This window comes from Scyliorhinus torazame, chromosome 21 (genome assembly GCF_047496885.1).
Source record: "Scyliorhinus torazame isolate Kashiwa2021f chromosome 21, sScyTor2.1, whole genome shotgun sequence".
Lineage (NCBI taxonomy): Eukaryota > Metazoa > Chordata > Chondrichthyes > Carcharhiniformes > Scyliorhinidae > Scyliorhinus > Scyliorhinus torazame.
The window spans coordinates 110,390,990-110,408,368 of record NC_092727.1 but is presented as its reverse complement, the minus strand read 5'-3'; the positions used below and the strand labels follow the sequence as shown (position 1 = coordinate 110,408,368).

The following is a 17,379-nucleotide window of genomic DNA, read 5'->3' as shown; positions in this document are numbered from 1 at the left end:
GGTGCTTGTGACCTGACTGTGGTGGTGAAGAACACAATTTATTCCGTCCCATTTTGTATTGTATCCGAGGGCTTGGATTCATTATTAGGCGATTAGTCCTGTGAAGAATTAGATTGAGTGCAGTTGGTGCAAAGCATCCACAAAGGATTGGATCAACACTCCAATAATTCTGAGAACAATATCAGCAAACTCCGCGATATGTTCACTGATTTTAGTGCACTACCATTCGCCAACGAGATACAATTTAAAGAAGATACATTATCTGAAGCACCGATACAGAGTATTAGTGAAATTACTGAAGATGGAGATCTGCTTTCAATCTCATTTGTACCCAACCATCCGTATCAGATATAAAATCACAAGTTATCAAGAAGATAGAAGAACCTACCAATGGGGTAAATTACATGGTATGTGTGAAACAAAAAAATGGTGATGCTCGTGTAGGCATGGATCCCAAAGATTTGAATGAAAAAAGTGTACATATTGTAAAACAATCATTACAGAAAGCAATGGACAGCCAATCTGATCACGTTACGAAGCGTTACCATTGTCACATGGGAGATCGTCAGCACAGTTACTCATGAATAGAAGGTTGCTGACCACCCTTCCATACTTGGAAAAGAAGGAGGAGAATGCAGTGGTACTCAGGAAATGCAAAATGTTAAAGCAAAAGAAATGCAGTTCTATGATAAGAGTGTCTTGAACTTTACCACCATTGAGTAGTGACGACATTGTGAGAATCGAAGACTCAAGCAATTGGTCGAGAAAAGCCATTGTACTTGAAGAATAGCACCTCGTTCCTACAATGTACAGACAGAGGATGGGTTGTTTTTAAGAAGAAATCGTTGCGTGCTCTTGAAAACCAGAGAAGACATTCACAACAATGTGATGGATGACAAAGAATGTCATCTTGATGGGGCTGGTTTAGCACACTGGGCTAAATCGCTGGCTTTTAAAGCAGACCAAGGCAGGCCAGCAGCATGGTTCGATTCCCGTACCAGCCTCCCTGAACAGGCGCCGGAATGTGGCGACTAGGGGCTTTTCACAGTAACTTCATTTGAAGCTTACTCGTGACAAGCGATTTTCATTTCATTTCATTTCATGTCATGGAGAACATAGAGTTTACAAGTTCTGAGCAGCAAGGTCAAACTTTGAGAAGATCAACCAGAGTCAGAAGAAAACCTGATTGACTCAATTTGAAGATTTGGACTATTTGTACAAACTATGCTTGCTGTTCTTGTATATGTGTGATATATTTATTGAAACCAGTTTACAAAATTTTAAAGAAAAAAAAATGACTACTGTTAGACTCTCAGGCTAATCATATCACATGTAAATATACTGATGATATCACTACATCCCCTTTTCTTTGAAGGAAAATGTATTCCTTCAAAGGAAAGGGGATGTAGTGATATCATGGTTATGTTGTAATCCACCGACTGGACCATTAGGAGTCTCATCAGTATATAAGTGAATGTTGGAGTCAGATGACCTCAGACTGACTAGGGAACTGGGAGAGAGATAGTGGTTTGTGCATGTTCATACTGTTATTTATCTGTTGTTTTATATATATTTGACGCACAGTTAATGTTAATAAATTGTTTGTAGCTTCAGCTACAAGTGTTCTTGTAATATAAATGAGGCCATCCAACAAGAACATTACAGTGGCCGCTAATGATGAAGTGAATAAAGTTGTAGATGCTCAAGTAGCACACTTGAAAGAGCACTGAAAAATCAGGGTGTTGGACTGGAGGAAGCTACAGGTTTGGGAAAGGTGAGGCCAAGGACGGTTTTGAACACCAGGATGAGAATGGTAACATTAAGATATTGCCAAACTGGGATCATCAAGTATGAGGATAATGCCCCATCTGTAACAATCACAGATTCACGTCAGTGACAATGGACGAAACCTTCAGAAGGTGGGCTGACGGCGGTGGGGAGGGGGGCAGGGGAAGAGAGAATGAACTAAGGTTCATTCAACTAACACCCAACTGGATGAGACGAGAGAGAAATGGGAGGAGGACTTAATAATAATCTTTATTGCCACAAGTAGGCTTACATTAACACTGCAATGAAGTTACTGTGAAAAGCCCCTAGTTGCTTTATTCTGTCGCCTGTTTGGGTACACAGAGGGAGAATTCAGAAAGTCCAAATTGCCTAACAGCACGTCTTTTGGGACTTGTGGGAGGAAACCAGAGCACCCGGAGGAAACACACACACATATGGAGAATGTGCAGACTCCGCACAGACAGTGACCCAAGCCGGGAATCAAACCTGGGACTCTGGAGCTGTGAAGCAACAGTACTAACCACTGTACTACTGTGTTGAGGTTTCGAATCGGGTGGGGACTCTGGAACGAAGCACTGCACAGGGTCAACTCTACTTCCACATGCACAAGGCTAAGCCTAATGCAGCTAAAAGTAGCACACATAGACCCCACTTAACCAGAACCAGAATGATCAGGTTCTTCCCAGGGGTGGAGGTCAAATGCGAACTGTGCCAAGGAGGCCCAACCAACATGCCCACATGTTCTGATCTTTCCCGAGATTTGTTGGGTTTTAGACCGCCTTCTTTGAGGCAATGTCCGAGCTGGTGGGGATGCCCAAGACTCGCAGTCTTCGGGGTATCAGAACAGCTAGATCTATTCATGGGAGGAGGGCTGACACCCTTGCCTTTTCCTCCCTAATCGCCTGCTGCAGAATCCTACTCTGCTGGCGGTCAGCAGCACTACCTAAAGCTGCAGACTGGCTGTCCGACCTATCGGAATTTCTCCAAATGGAGAAAATTGAATTTGCCATCCTAGGGTCATTCACTTGGTTGTTCCAAGACCTGTTCGTATCCAACGCTGAAGACAAAGAATAGGAGAGCGGTGGGGGAGGGAGGGGTGGTGGTGTGGAGGGGCAGGAGGGAAGGGAGACATGGAACAACCCAACCATGCCCAACAGAAAACATGAGACACAACATCACACCAACGTAACTGGAGCAGGGTGCAAGAGCGGAGGAGGAAAGAAGGCATGTTAAATGACCTGGGGCGGGAGTGGGGGGTGGGGGGGGATGGAAAACATGACGGGGAAAAGGGGAAACAGCCAGAATTGAATAACTAGCGGAGAACAAAAAACAGGAAATCGTAACCACTACTGTAAAAAGAACGATGTTAATTATAGAAACAGACCAATGAGTAAATATTTTCCTTTATCCTCTGCTCCTAATGTTTGTCCACACTTATCCTTGTTTTGAATACGACAAAGATCTCAATAAAAACATTTTAAAAAAAGAGTATGAGGATGATGATTGAACAGGCTGCTGTGCGTTAGAATACAGAATACAGTTTTGGATGAGGTTTACAGAGGCTGGAGGTGGAAGGTTAGTCAGGAGAGCATTGGCTTGGTCAAATTACAAGGCGTGAATGAGGGTTTCAGCAACAGCTGACCTGAGAAAGAGGTGACCACCAGTAACTTTACAGATGTGTAAAGTAGGCAGACGTTGTGACGGCGAACATGTTGAGCCAAAAGCTGAGCTCAGGGTAAAATAGAGTGACACAATTACAATCAGTCTGGATCAGACTGCTGTGGCTCAACAGGGGGTGGGGTTGGTGGCAAGGGAATGGAGCTTGTGGCTGGAGCTGAAACCAGGAGCTACAATCTCTCTTGATTTGGTGAAAGTTTTTTCCACATGGGCAGGATTCCTGCAATCCCACTGGCAATTGTCAAATAACCTTGGGCGATAAACAGTATTTCAGTCCCCAGAATGTGCAAGATTGTATCAATAATCTTGATGGACCAATGTTCTCCTGTAAATGCCTGTAGTCTGACAGATCTGAAAAATGATTTCACACTGTTATTTTCTGAAAATAAAAATTAAAACAAATAAAATCGGCTTACTAAAACAGGTACATCTTGCGTCAACTTTCTATATACCTACCTTAATATTTACCCCCGGGGAGCATTTCTTCTCTCAAACCTTTGGATTTCTTGTGAACACAGTAAGAATGCATTTAAAACTTTTGGTTAATATTTTTGCAGTGTTGTCGAGCTGTTAAAGCAGATTTGAAATCGGAATCATGTGGTCTTCTTTTAAGATGAGGAAACACCAGAGAACTCATGTTGGATCTGTGTAGGTGTTTTCCAATCTGTGGACTTGATAGTATTTCTAAAAATATAAATTTCTCCCACTGTTTTTTTCGTCTCCTTTTCTCTCATGAAGATAATGGCCATTATTCGTGTGCAAGCCTTGATCAGCTGAGCCCAGTTTATCAGATGCACATTCTTGGTACGTTATTAACTGTGTGCCGCTGAATAGTGGCCAGAGTGGAAACTCTTGAGTTTCTGTAGTCCCCAGGGTAAAGTATTGAGGACAATTGTGGTGCATTCTTATGTTCCAAGGAAGTGATGTCACAATTAAAGCCTCTCCTTCAAACACCGGAGAGTGCTCAAAGGGATTTTAATGTTGGAAGGCAAAGTTTGAACTACTTAACGGAAAATCAAAATGTAATGGAGAAATTATATCAGCTTTCAAAATGATATCTGAAGGAAGAGGCTGAAATTTAAGCGGAAGCTAGCGAGGATTTGGAATGAACTGTAAAGGTTGCCTAAATGAGCCAATCATTTATGTAGGCAGGTTCTTCGTCATTAGATTTAGCGCTTTCTCTGTTGCTAACCATCATACAGCAACAACTCCTGTTAAGGCTTTTGCAGGGTAGTGCTTTAAGAATCAGTCCTCCTCTAAGATTGAAGTCTTATCTACTCCAGGCTAAAATGTTTGGGCCTGCGCCAGACTCTGTGGCAAAAATGATGGAAAATCAGGGCACAAGGACTAATTTGACAGGGCTCCAATACAGGTTGGAAAGAACTGCTTCCATCTTGTATCCTCCATAAACTTGATCTCATCTAAAATTCTGCTTTTCGTATCCAGACTCTCACTGGGATCCCATCTCCAAAAAGCTATGCTTCTCCCATATTTTTCTCCTTTAAGGTGCTCCTCAAAATCTACCTTCTCAAGCAAACCTTTAGTCACCTGTCCTAATAAGAACGTAAATTAAACTGTTGGCTAGTGGAGATTGCTTTTTGCTTGCCGAAAATGAGCCTTTGCCTTTGTGTCCATTTTTGGTTGGTTAAACTCGCGGACACCCAGGGACATATTTTATTATTTTAAGACACCATATGAATGCAGGTTGTTTCTGAGTGGAGTTCAAAGTTGAATTGTGACCAATGAACTTGTCATAAAGATGTGTTTCTACAGCCCTGTCAACCAACCTTTATGTTTTATCTTCCCCTGTATGCAAATCTTCACGTTAAACATGTTTACGCTAAATCCTGAGTAACCTATCCAACAGTGTGTAACATGCATTGAGAAATGTGAAGCTGTTTATTTTAACTAAAGCATAGAGCAAAATATATATACTTTTGGTCTATTCACTTGAAATGCCTAACCTAGATACGGGAGGCACTTGGGACAGCAAAGGTAGCTGAAAAGATCCCATTTACAAGTCAATTTGTGAAATGATGGATTGATTTTGAGGCGGCCTACGTGAGGGAACCATTTATTTGTTGCAGGCTGTTGTAGCTGTTCTCCATGAGCCAACGGTTTAATTTTTGCTCAGTTAAATGAAAAAGAGTTATGATCATTGTTTTTTTTAAAAAAGCCATAAGTGAAACATTTTAATCGGATCCAAACAATGTTCATTCGTTGGAAAAAATGTCATCCATTGATTGGTAGTTTGAATAAAATATTTCATTTTTCACGAGAGTACGATGGTAGATGGATGCAGTTGTCTTCATATTGAGATTCCTCTTTGTAGTTTAAGAGCTACCAGCTGATGGCCAAATATTTTTGTAATACTTGGAAAATGTACTTTATAATTGTGGTTTTGTGAAAATATTTTTCACAAGTGGATGAAAGTGATTCCCGTGCCAGCCTCCCCGAACAGGCGCCGGAATGTGGCGACTAGGGGCTTTTCACAGTAACTTCATTTGAAGCCTACTTGTGACAATAAGCGATTTTCATTTTCATTTTCATGATGGTTAATAAGTTTTAATATAATGAAAGCTGACAAATTACATTGCTATGTGGTGAATAGCAAGTGTGAGATGGAAACCGAGCACTATCTAGTTGGTGGAAAAGAGTTCCAGGAATTTCTGTGTTACTCACAAGTGTCTTTTGACTTTAGGGAATAAAACTCCTGAACGCCTGTCCCTTTTAAATATTCCTCGTTTAAGTGTATAATTGAAATACCCAGCAGCTATTAACGTAAATGGAACTACTTATTTCAGGGTTTTATTTGTTAATTGAAGGACTGATTTCTTCTAGCCTGAGTGCACCTAAATACACTACCAGGATGCCAAAGATTCCACCGACTAGGAATGTAATAAATCAGAATAGCAACCGCCCAAAGGACTTGAAGCTGAAGGTAAGGCCTGCCCCATTGTAAATTGAAACATAATTTTGGAGTGGTGCAAAGAAAGACCTCATACCTGATGGCCCAGCTTTTAAAGTGGTAGTGAAGGTGAAATTGTCGGCGTTGCCATCATTGCTCCACTGAAACTGACAGCAGCACTGGAGTCTGCACATGCCAAGACCAACATGGAAATCCAGTAGTTGGCGTCAGTGATTCTACACTGGCCCAGAGGGTACGCTGTTGAGGCACCGCTCCGCCCCACCCCCACCCCACCCCACTGCCAATGCTGCAATCAATAAGAAATCCATTGAATTGACGAGTTTCCACTCTTATAGAACATAGAACAATACAGCGCAGTACAGGCCCTTCGGCCCACGATGTTGCACCGAAACAAAAGCCATCTAACCTACACTATGCCATTATCATCCATATGTTTATCCAATAAACTTTTAAATGCCCTCAATGTTGGCGAGTTTACTACTGTAGCAGGTAGGGCATTCCACGGCCTCACTACTCTTCGCGTAAAGAACCTACCTCTGACCTCTGTCCTATATCTATTACCCCTCAATTTAAAGTTATGTCCTCTCGTGCCAGCCACTTCCATCCACGGGAGAAGGCTCTCACTGTCCACCCTATCCAACCCCCTGATCATTTTGTATGCCTCTATAAAGCCTCCTCTTAACCTTCTTCTCTCCAACGAAAACAACCTCAAGTCCATCAGCCTTTCCTCATAAGATTTTCCCTCCATACCAGGCAACATCCTGGTAAATCTCCTCTGCACCCGCTCCAAAGCCTCCACGTCCTTCCTATAATGCGGTGACCAGAACTGTACGCAATACTCCAAATGCGGCCGTACCAGAGTTCTGTACAGCTGCAACATGACCTCCCGACTCCGGAACTCAATCCCTCTACCAATAAAGGCCAACACTCCATAGGCCTTCTTCACAACCCTATCAACCTGGGTGGCAACTTTCAGGGATCTATGTACATGGACACCTAGATCCCTCTGCTCATCCACACTTTCAAGAACTTTACCATTAGCCAAATATTCCGCATTCCTGTTATTCCTTCCAAAGTGAATCACCTCACACTTCTCTACATTAAACTCCATTTGCCACCTCTCAGCCCAGCTCTGCAGCTTATCTATATCCCTCTGTAACCTGCTACATCCTTCCACACTATCGACAACACCACCGACTTGAGTATCGTCTGCAAATTTACTCACCCACCCTTCTGCGCCTTCCTCTAGGTCATTGATAAAAATGACAAACAGCAACGGCCCCAGAACAGATCCTTGTGGTACTCCACTTGTGACTGTACTCCATTCTGAACATTTCCCATCAACCACCACCCTCTCTCTTCTTTCAGCTAGCCAATTTCTGATCCACATCTCTAAATCACCCTCAATCCCCAGCCTCCGTATTTTCTGCAATAGCCTACCGTGGGGAACCTTATCAAACACTTTGCTGAAATCCATATACACCACATCAACTGCTCTACCCTCATCTACCTGTTCAGTCACCTTCTCAAAGAACTCAATAAGGTTTGTGAGGCATGACCTACCCTTCACAAAGCCATGCTGACTATCCCTGATCATATTATTCCTATCTAGATGATTATAAATCTTGTCTCTTATAATCCCCTCCAAGACTTTACCCACTACAGACGTGAGGCTCACCGGTCTATAGTTGCCGGGGTTGTCTCTGCTCCCCTTTTTGAACAAAGGGACCACATTTGCTGTCCTCCAGTCCTCTGGCACTATTCCTGTAGCCAATGATGACAAAAAATCAAAGCCAAAGGTCCAGCAATCTCTTCCCTGGCCTCCCAGAGAATCCTAGGATAAATCCCATCAGGTCCCGGGGACTTATCTACTTTCAGCCTGTCCAGAATTGCCAACACCTCTTCCCTACGTACCTCAATGCCATCTATTCTATTAGCCGGGGCTCAGCATTCTCCTCCACAACATTATCTTTTTCCTGAGTGAATACTGACGAAAAATATTCATTTAGTATCTCGCCTATCTCTTCAGACGTCTCACACAATTTCCCATCCCTGTCCTTGACTGGTCCTACTCTTTCCCTAGTCATTCGCTTATTCCTGACATACCTATAGAAAGCTTTTGGGTTTTCCTTGATCCTTCCTGCCAAATACTTCTCATGTCCCCTCCTTGCTCGTCTTAGCTCTCTCTTTAGATCCTTCCTCGCTACCTTGTAACTATCCATCGCCCCAACTGAAACTTCACACCTCATCTTCACATAGGCCTCCTTCTTCCTCTTAACAAGAGATTCCACTTCCTTGGTAAACCACGGTTCCCTTGCTCGACGCCTTCCTCCCTGCCTGACCGGTACATACTTATCAAGAACACTCAGTAGCTGATCCTTGAACAAGCCCCACTTATCCAGTGTGCCCAACACTTGCAGCCTACTTCTCCACCTTATCCCCCCCCCAAGTCACGTCTAATGGCATCATAATTGCCCTTACCCCAGCTATAACTCTTGCCCTGCGGTGTATACTTATCCCTTTCCATCTATAACGTAAACGTCACCGAATTGTGGTCACTGTCCCCAAAGTGCTCTCTTACCTCCAAACCCAACACCTGGCCTGGTTCATTACCCAGAACCAAATCCAACGTGGCCTCGCCTCTAGTTGGCCTGTCAACATATTGTTTCAGGAAACCCTCCTGCACACACTGTACAAAAAACGACCCATCTATTGTACTCGAACTATATCTTTTCCAGTCAATATTTGGAAAATTAAAGTCTCCCATAATAACTACCCTGTTACTTTCGCTCTTATCCAGAATCATCTTCGCCATCCTTTCCTCTACATCCCTAGAACTATTAGGAGGCCTATAAAAAACTCCCAACAGGGTGACCTCTCCTTTCCTGTTTCTAACTTCAGCCCATACTACCTCGGAAGAAGAGTCCCCATCAAGCATTCTCTCCGCCACCGTAATACTGCTCTTGACTAGCAGCGCCACACCTCCCCCTCTTTTGCCTCCTTCTCTGAGCTTACTAAAACACCTAAACCCCGGAACCTGCAACATCCATTCCTGTCCCTGCTCTATCCATGTCTCCGAAATGGCCACAACATCGAAGTCCCAGGTACCAACCCATGCTGCCAGTTCCCCTACCTTGTTTCGTATACTCCTGGCATTGAAGTAGACACACTTCAAACCACCTACCTGAACACTGGCCCCCTCCTGCGACGTCAAATCTGTGCTCCTGACCTCTATACTCTCATTCTCCCTTACCCTAAAACTACAATCAAGGTTCCCATGCCCCTGCTGCATTAGTTTAAACCCCCCCCAAAGAGCACTAACAAATCTCCCCCCCAGGATATTTGTGCCCCTCAGGTTCAGATGTAGACCATCCTGTCTGTAGAGGTCCCACCTTCCCCAGAAAGAGCCCCAGTTATCCAGAAATCTGAATACCTCCCGCCTGCACCATCCCTGTAGCCACGTGTTTAAATGCTCTCTCTCCCTATTCCTCATCTCACTATCACGTGGCATGGGCAACAACCCAGAGATAACAACTCTGTTTGTTCTAGTTCTGAGCTTCCATCCTAGCTCCCTGAAAGCCTGCCTGACATCCTTGTCCCCTTTCCTACCTATGTCGTTAGTGCCAATGTGGACCACGACTTGGGGCTGCTCCCCCTCCCCCCTAAGGACCCGGAAAACACGATCCGAGACATCACGTACCCTTGCACCTGGGAGGCAACATACCAAACGTGAGTCTCTCACGCTCCCACAAAATCTCCTATCTGTGCCCCTGACTATAGAGTCCCCAATTACTAATGCTCTGCTCCTCTCCCTCCTTCCCTTCTGAGCAACAGGGACAGACTCCGTGCCAGAGGCCCGTACCCCATGGCTTACCCCTGGTAAGTGTCCCCCCCCCCCACAAGTATCCAAAGCGGTATACTTGTTTCTCAGGGGAACGACCGCAGGGGATCCCTGCACTGACTGCTTTTTCCCAGTCCCTCTTACAGTTACCCACCTATCTCCAATCTTTGGTGTAACTAATTCCCTGAAGCTGCTATCTATGACCCCTTCTGCCTCCCGAATGATCCGAAGTTCTTCCAACTCCAGCTCCAGTTCCCTAACTGTGTCTTGGAGGAGCTGGAGATGGCAGCACTTCCTGCAGGTAAAATCAGCAGGGACACTAACTGCATCCCTCACCTCAAACATCCTGCAGGAGGAACATTGCACTCCCTTCCCTGCCATTCCTCTAACTTTCTACCAAGATCTGGCTAACAACTAAATTAAATTTTTTAATAAAAAATAATAATATAATATAATAAAATATGGTACTTACCTCAGACCAATGGGTTTTATTATTAGGTTAGAGGAGGAGGGCGGGTGGGAGACACTACACGTGTAGTGTCTCGGGTTTCCTCTCTACCAGAATTTATTGGTGAGGGTCTTCCCAGACGTCCGCGGGTCGACTTCCTGTTCCCGCCTAAAACACTAATTTAAAAAAAAAAAAAAATTTTCTCAGCTCCTGCTTAAATTGACTATAGAACTGTACAGCACAGTATGTGGCTGTAAAAACCCTGGAGCAAGTTGCGCTTCGTTGAATGTGACATAACTGGGTTTAAACTGTGTACTAACTTCTTAATTATTGCTAAACATTCTCACTTTCCCCAAGAAGCTAATTTTATGGAATGTCAAATTTCTCTGTTACAAAAATTCACATTTAATTTAAAAAAACAGTTTTTCTTTATTTTACCTTCTATCTTAATACAATCCTAATATCTGGCAACTAAATTAATATTGAAGAACATTAAGTGCACTTAACATCCTTGTTTGCTGTATGCAAATACGTCAATGTGATTGGCTGCTTATCTGCTTGCTGCTATCAATGTTGCTGTACACCGAGACATCCCCTTGACTTGCTGCCAACTTTAAACTCCAATTGGCAAAGGAGAAATCTATGATGCAGAGATCGGAAGGTCTTCGTGCATGGCTTTCTTCAAGGTCAGCAACAAGAGTCCATTGCTTTGCCTCTAACTGCAAAATGCAGGCCACTATTTATCTACTAATTGTGTTCTAGGTGTCACAGCGAATATTTAATGGGAACATTTTTTGCTAGCGTCAGTGAATGGAGGAAAACATAGTCGTAACCTTGTGCACTTCCTGTAATTTCTGTCAATAGATTGTCTCCAGCTCTTCACAACCTCCCTTCAGCTGCCATTTTGCTTGCTTCTACAGGACAGTGTTGTTTCCTGGCCTGTTTAGTTCCTGATGCCATTTGTTTTTCAGGATTTAGTGCTGTCCCTTCCACACACCCCAGTGAGACGAAATGTAAGATGAATGCACTATTAGTTCCACTTGTATGAATCAGTGCTTCTACTGGTGGAAACAACTCTTCTCTAATTTTGTCCATCCCCTACAATCATGATGCATCTAAAAACCTCAAACCAGACTGGAAAACGTTTTTCAGGCTTTGGGCATTTTACATACTGAGCATACATGTAGCTTCATGATCCACAAGAAGAATGGATGACAAATCTAAAAAATTATGCTTTTGTTAAAATAAAGCAATTCATATTACGAAATGAAGTACCTCATTTAGTATTTTCTATGAATGGTCGTAAAATTGTGTTTGTAAGTAATACTGGTCATGCAGTAGGCTGAGTGAGCACCTGATTCCATGTACAATGGCTGTTCCTGGATTAAAAGACGGGTAGGGTACAATGAATGATAATGGTATCCTGGTACACTGAAGCTGGAATTGTTGCGAATCTAGTGTTGGCCATGCTAACGGGATAGCAGCTAACTCTGCCACATTATGTGAGGCCAGCAAATTTAAACATAAAACCCTGGAGTTGCCATATGGTTTCAAGGGGTCATCCCTGTCCGGGCCGAATTGACGGAGACAGCATATTCAATGCCAAATTTACCATGCCCATAGCCATTTATGTTTAAATTTGACAACCTTTTAGGAAAGTCAGCCCCAGCCACAAAACTGATCTAGGTAAGGATGCCGCGTTTCACACTGATTGCACATGTCCTGGGTGTCCACCACAGTATTCCTAGACTTTTGAACAACCGGGTTTCTGTGATCACATTGCTGCATGGTTAGTGACCTGCAGATGCAGTGACTAGCAGTCAATTGAAGCCTAATTTATGCTAGTAACTTAAAGTCAGTTCCCAAATCAGTTGTCAACCGTTTGAACGAGTTCAAATTCAGCCACCTAATCTGTCCTTGGCACATATGCCCTGTGATGAGCAGTCGGTTGAAACATAAATTGATCAGTTTATTAATTTTAATTAATTATTTGAAAACATTTTCAGTAAGTTAGTTTTGTTCAGTAATCTTGAGGCCCCCCTTGTATGTTCAAATTAATAATCGATTATGATTGATGTTACATATTTGTTGTTAACGGCATAGAGAAAAAGAAGCAGAGGTGCCACACTTTAAGCTCATAAGAACATAATGCAGGAATTATTGAGATGTTACTTCAACAGGGTAAGACTGAACTCTCCCAAAATCCCACAAAATGCTCCACTTACATGACTGCTTAACACATGACATTTCACCAGCCAGTTGTGTTACTTGAATACATAACACTCCTCCCTCTTTACTCCTTTAATGCCAAAGACCGTTAACACTTAAACAACAGAACCAACACAATATTCTTTACATTACAACACATGTTATTTATGCATAAATGCATTAGTAAGACAGCCTATGTGGCGGACGTCTGTCTCGTTTAGGTAATGTCCGATATTCAGGAATTTGGCTCACTGAGATCACAGAAGTGGCTTCCTGTTCACTTTTAGGTGATACTCGTGAAACTAACTCAGTATCTGTCTCTGTTGGTAATAACAGAATCAGTGATTTCTACAGCAGTAGACCAGCCCTGGTGTATCAATGTCCATACATTCCAATGTGAATGTTTCTGGTGAAGACTCTACATTCACTTCATGAAGCTAATAACTGGTAAAGGTGCTGACGCCAAACTTGTTCATCGTCAGTTTGAACTGTGTAAGATATCGGACCTGTCTTGGCCAGAATGATGGCTGGAGTCCATTTTTCACTCATGGTATAATTTCTAGCTAGAATACGTTCTCCATGGTTAGATTGTATTCTTCGAGTTTTGCTCTTTTCTAGTCATTTGTGTTTGATGCTTTCGCCTGACAATTTCTGAAGTTGTGGACAGTGTTAAGAAGTCGAATTGCGGTCTCAATTTCCTCTTTAGTAGCAATGTGCGGAATTTCTATACAACATTAGTGGCTGTTAACACTGTTAACAAGGTAAAGAACTTTGATCTCTCGATGCCTTTGCCATGTGTTTAAGTGATTGCACAAACCGTTTGGCCAACCTGTTGGTTGCTGGATGATATAGAGCAGATTTAATATGGCGGATACCAATTCCCTTCATGCAATCTTCAAACTCTATTGATGCAAATTGTGTCTCATCACTCACAAGCTGTCCCGGCTTTCCAAACCTTGCAAATACCTCATCTAGTCTCTCAATTATCTATTCTGTTGTAGTGAACATCATGGTGGCGACTTCTGGCCATTTGAGTGTGCATCAGCCATCACCAAGAACATGTGCCCTTCGATTGGCCCAGCATAGTCAATACAAATTCTCTTGTCATGTCTGTGCAGGCCATTCCCACAGATGCCAAGGTTGCAGGAGTTGAGTATTCCTTAATGTAATGCAGGATTGGCTTAGCCCCACCTTCTCTTCAATTTGGGCAGCTAATCCTGACCACTAGAAGTAGTTGCTTGCCAACTCTTTCATCCTAACCACACCAGGATGTTCTTCATGCAGGATTCTGTTTTGTAGACATGGCGGAATTATGACTCGAATACGCCACAGCAGAACTCCACTCTGAGTTCTGAGGTGGGGTGCAGGGGCTAGTGGGCAACCTGGTGGGTGTGTGATGCTAATGGTGGTGGCCTCAGCTTGGGCTTGCACTCTGGGGCTTGCATGTGGCTCAGCTTGACCCTCACCACCGATCGGCAGTATGTGATCTGTGGCTCCATGGTCAAACTGCTCAGCGGTTGGCACAGCATCCGTTTGCACTCCCACAATGTGAAGTACGGTTCGGAAAGTGGGGTCAGCAGTCTGTGATTGGGGTGGATGCATCTGACGACCGTAAAAGCTGCTGGACAGAGAGAGGGAAGCTATGAGGAGCGGTTGAATAAACTCAGTTTGTTCTCACTGGAACGATGGAGGTTGACGGGCGACCTGATAGAGGTCTACAAAATTATGAAGGGCATAGGCAGAGTGGATAGTCAGAGACCTTTTCCCAGGGTAGAGGGGTCAATTACTAGGGGGCATAGGTTTAATGTGCGGGGGCAAAGTTTAGAGGAGATGTACGAGGCACGTTTTTTACACAGAGGGTAGTGGGTGCCTGGAACTCGCTACCGGAGGTGGTGGTGGAAGCAGGGACGATAGTGACGTTTAAGGGGCATCTTGACAAATATATGAATAGGATGGGAATCGAGGGACACGGACCCCGGAAGTGTAGAAGATTTTAGTTTAGACGGGCAGCATGGTCAGCGCATGCTTGGAGGGCCGAAGGGCCTGTTCCTGTGCTGTACTTTTCTTTGTTCTTTGTTCTTTCAAGCCAGACCAGGTTTGTCAGCGAGGAATACCGATCAAATGAGGTCAGTCAATACAGCTGACACATGTCAACACTGGAAGAAACCTACTCGATCATCACTTTGTGTCGTTAAGAGTCGATCGCCAGTCAAGAGTGTAAAATGACGTCCATAAAGGTATTCGGCCTTATGCTGAAAATTGTTTCCAGTTGAGCAGTTTGACTCAGTGCTCGATAATGATCTAGAAACAAATGCTATTGGTTGTTCTTTCCTTGAGGGCATTATGTGCAGACAACTGCGCCAGCCCCTTAGGGTGATGCGTCGTAAGCAAGCTCAGCTTTGGATTATGATGGACCAATAAGTCCAACTTCTTTAAAACGCCTATGGCATTCTGATAAGCATCGTCACGTTCTTTGGTCCAGTGCCAATCTGTTTGACACAAAAAGCAAAGTGTGCAAGTGCTTCAGCCTCGTTGCGCAGTTAGGAGCGAATTTGCCATAACGATTGAGCAATCCTAAAAACAATCTCGACTGCGTCACCTTCTGTGGATGTGGAGCTTCTAGGGTCTCAGTCATATTCTTTGGTTTGTTATGTTAACTGTCTTTATCAATGATATGACCCGGATAGTTGATAGAAGACATAAAAAATTCACTTTCTTGACACAAAAATTATGATTTTGCAAATGTGCAAGAATAACTTCCAAATTCCTTACATGTTCTTCATCATTCGAACCTGTAATAAGAACTCTAGGTAATATTGCATACCGGATAGTCCACTCAGAATTTGATCCATGGATCTCTGGAAAAGAGCAGCTGCCAAATTTATCCCAAATGGAAGTCACTGATAATAAAAAGACCTTCATGTGTCACTATGGTAAGTAACGGTTGTGACTCTGTAGCCACAATCATCTGTAGATATGCTTGAGAAAGACCTATTTTGTTAACTTTTTGGTCTCCTGAGAGTCCAACGAATAAATCTTCGATAAGCGATAGAGGATAATGGTCAGTACACAATACTGGGTTGACTGACGCTTTAAAATCCCCGCATATTCGTAATGAATCATTCCTCTTTAACACTGGAACGATTGGTGTTGTCCAGTGACTGGTGCTAACAGGCTCAATCACGCGTGTCTCCAATAACCTCTCAAGTCTCTCCACTTTTAGCCAGATGGTATCGGGTATGGTACGTGCTTTAAGACACTTGGGCACACTGCCTGCCTTTATCTACTCCAGTTATTCATGAAGGCCCGCTTTCTCAACCTTGCCACTTGCCTGAGATGTGGGGATCCTCAGGTTAAATCACCACCAGTCAGTTCTCCTCCTCAACGGGGAAAGCAGCCTATGGGCATCTGGGACTATGGCGACTTTACCTTTATCTTTAGCCATGGATCCAAGTAACTCCTCAAATACCTTAGCATACTTATTCAGCAGTAGATCATTTGTAGAATGAACCAGTTGGTTTACGATGGCCCAGTTGAGCTTTATCTTCCTTAACCACCACCAACAAACAATGTTGGAAAATTACCTTGGGCAACGTGGAGAGGCAACTCTGCTTTTTGACCATTAACTTCCACATTCACCTGGATGTATCTCTTCAGTGGCACAACCTCTTTGATGTATGTCCTCAGGTCAACGTCTGATGGTTGTATAGGTAGATGTTTTAGTTTCTGACTACAGTGTCTCAGATATGAGTGATACGGCAGCGGCTGTATCCACTTCCATCTTGATAATGTTTCCATTAAGTTTTGGATAAACATAAAAGCATTGCTGAACTCCTTTAACTAATGAGCCCCCCCCAAGCTTGAATTCTTTGAGGGACACCTTGTCCCTTAGTGTAGTGAGTCTTTAGTTCCGTCGCTTAACTGATAAACACAACCGGTAGATTTAGCTGTGTTTTCCTTGGTGCACTTTGGTGCTGATGAAGGTTGGTGTGACCAACATGATTTGGCGATGTGGTCTACTTTTTGCATTTATTCTCCAACATTCTCCTGCTTATTGTTCCACTTGAGTACAGTGGATTTTTCATAGGCCTGCTGCAAGCTGTCTCCATCCATCTTTTGAACTTTTGTACAGACTCCAATCAGCGAATCCTCTTTTGCTGCACATTCCATGGAAGTAGCTACTTCCACAGCAGTTTTTAGGATTAGGCACATTCACTCAACTCCTCTGTATGGCTTCGTCTCGGAGACCAGAAATCAGTCTGTCTCGAAGTGTATCATCAAGGGTTTGACCAAATTCACCATCCTTGACAAATTTACATAGTGTTGCTATGATTTGCGAAATGCTTTCTCCTTCCTCTTGCGCACAACAATGGAAACGGAATCTTTCAGCTATCAACAGTGGATGGGGAGAGAAATGTCCTTCCAAGATTGTCATTAACTCTTTGTAGGTGTTTTCTTCTGATTTAGCTGAGTGGGCTAGGTTTTGTA

General features: G+C 43.4%; 1 protein-coding gene across 5 annotated transcripts in view; it reads left to right on the top strand.

Moving 5' to 3' along the window:
* The window catches only part of LOC140398492 (uncharacterized), a 99,321-nt gene that overhangs the window by 66,189 nt on the left and 15,753 nt on the right, over positions 1 to 17,379 (top strand). For all 5 annotated transcript variants that reach the window (XR_011937498.1, XM_072487243.1, XM_072487244.1 and 2 more), the window contains one exon: positions 6,307 to 6,406. Coding sequence is in view for 4 of the 5 variants with exons in the window: in XM_072487243.1 (XP_072343344.1) it covers positions 6,307 to 6,406 (100 nt within the window). In the remaining variant the exon portion in view is untranslated. The remainder of the gene's footprint in view (positions 1 to 6,306; positions 6,407 to 17,379) is intronic.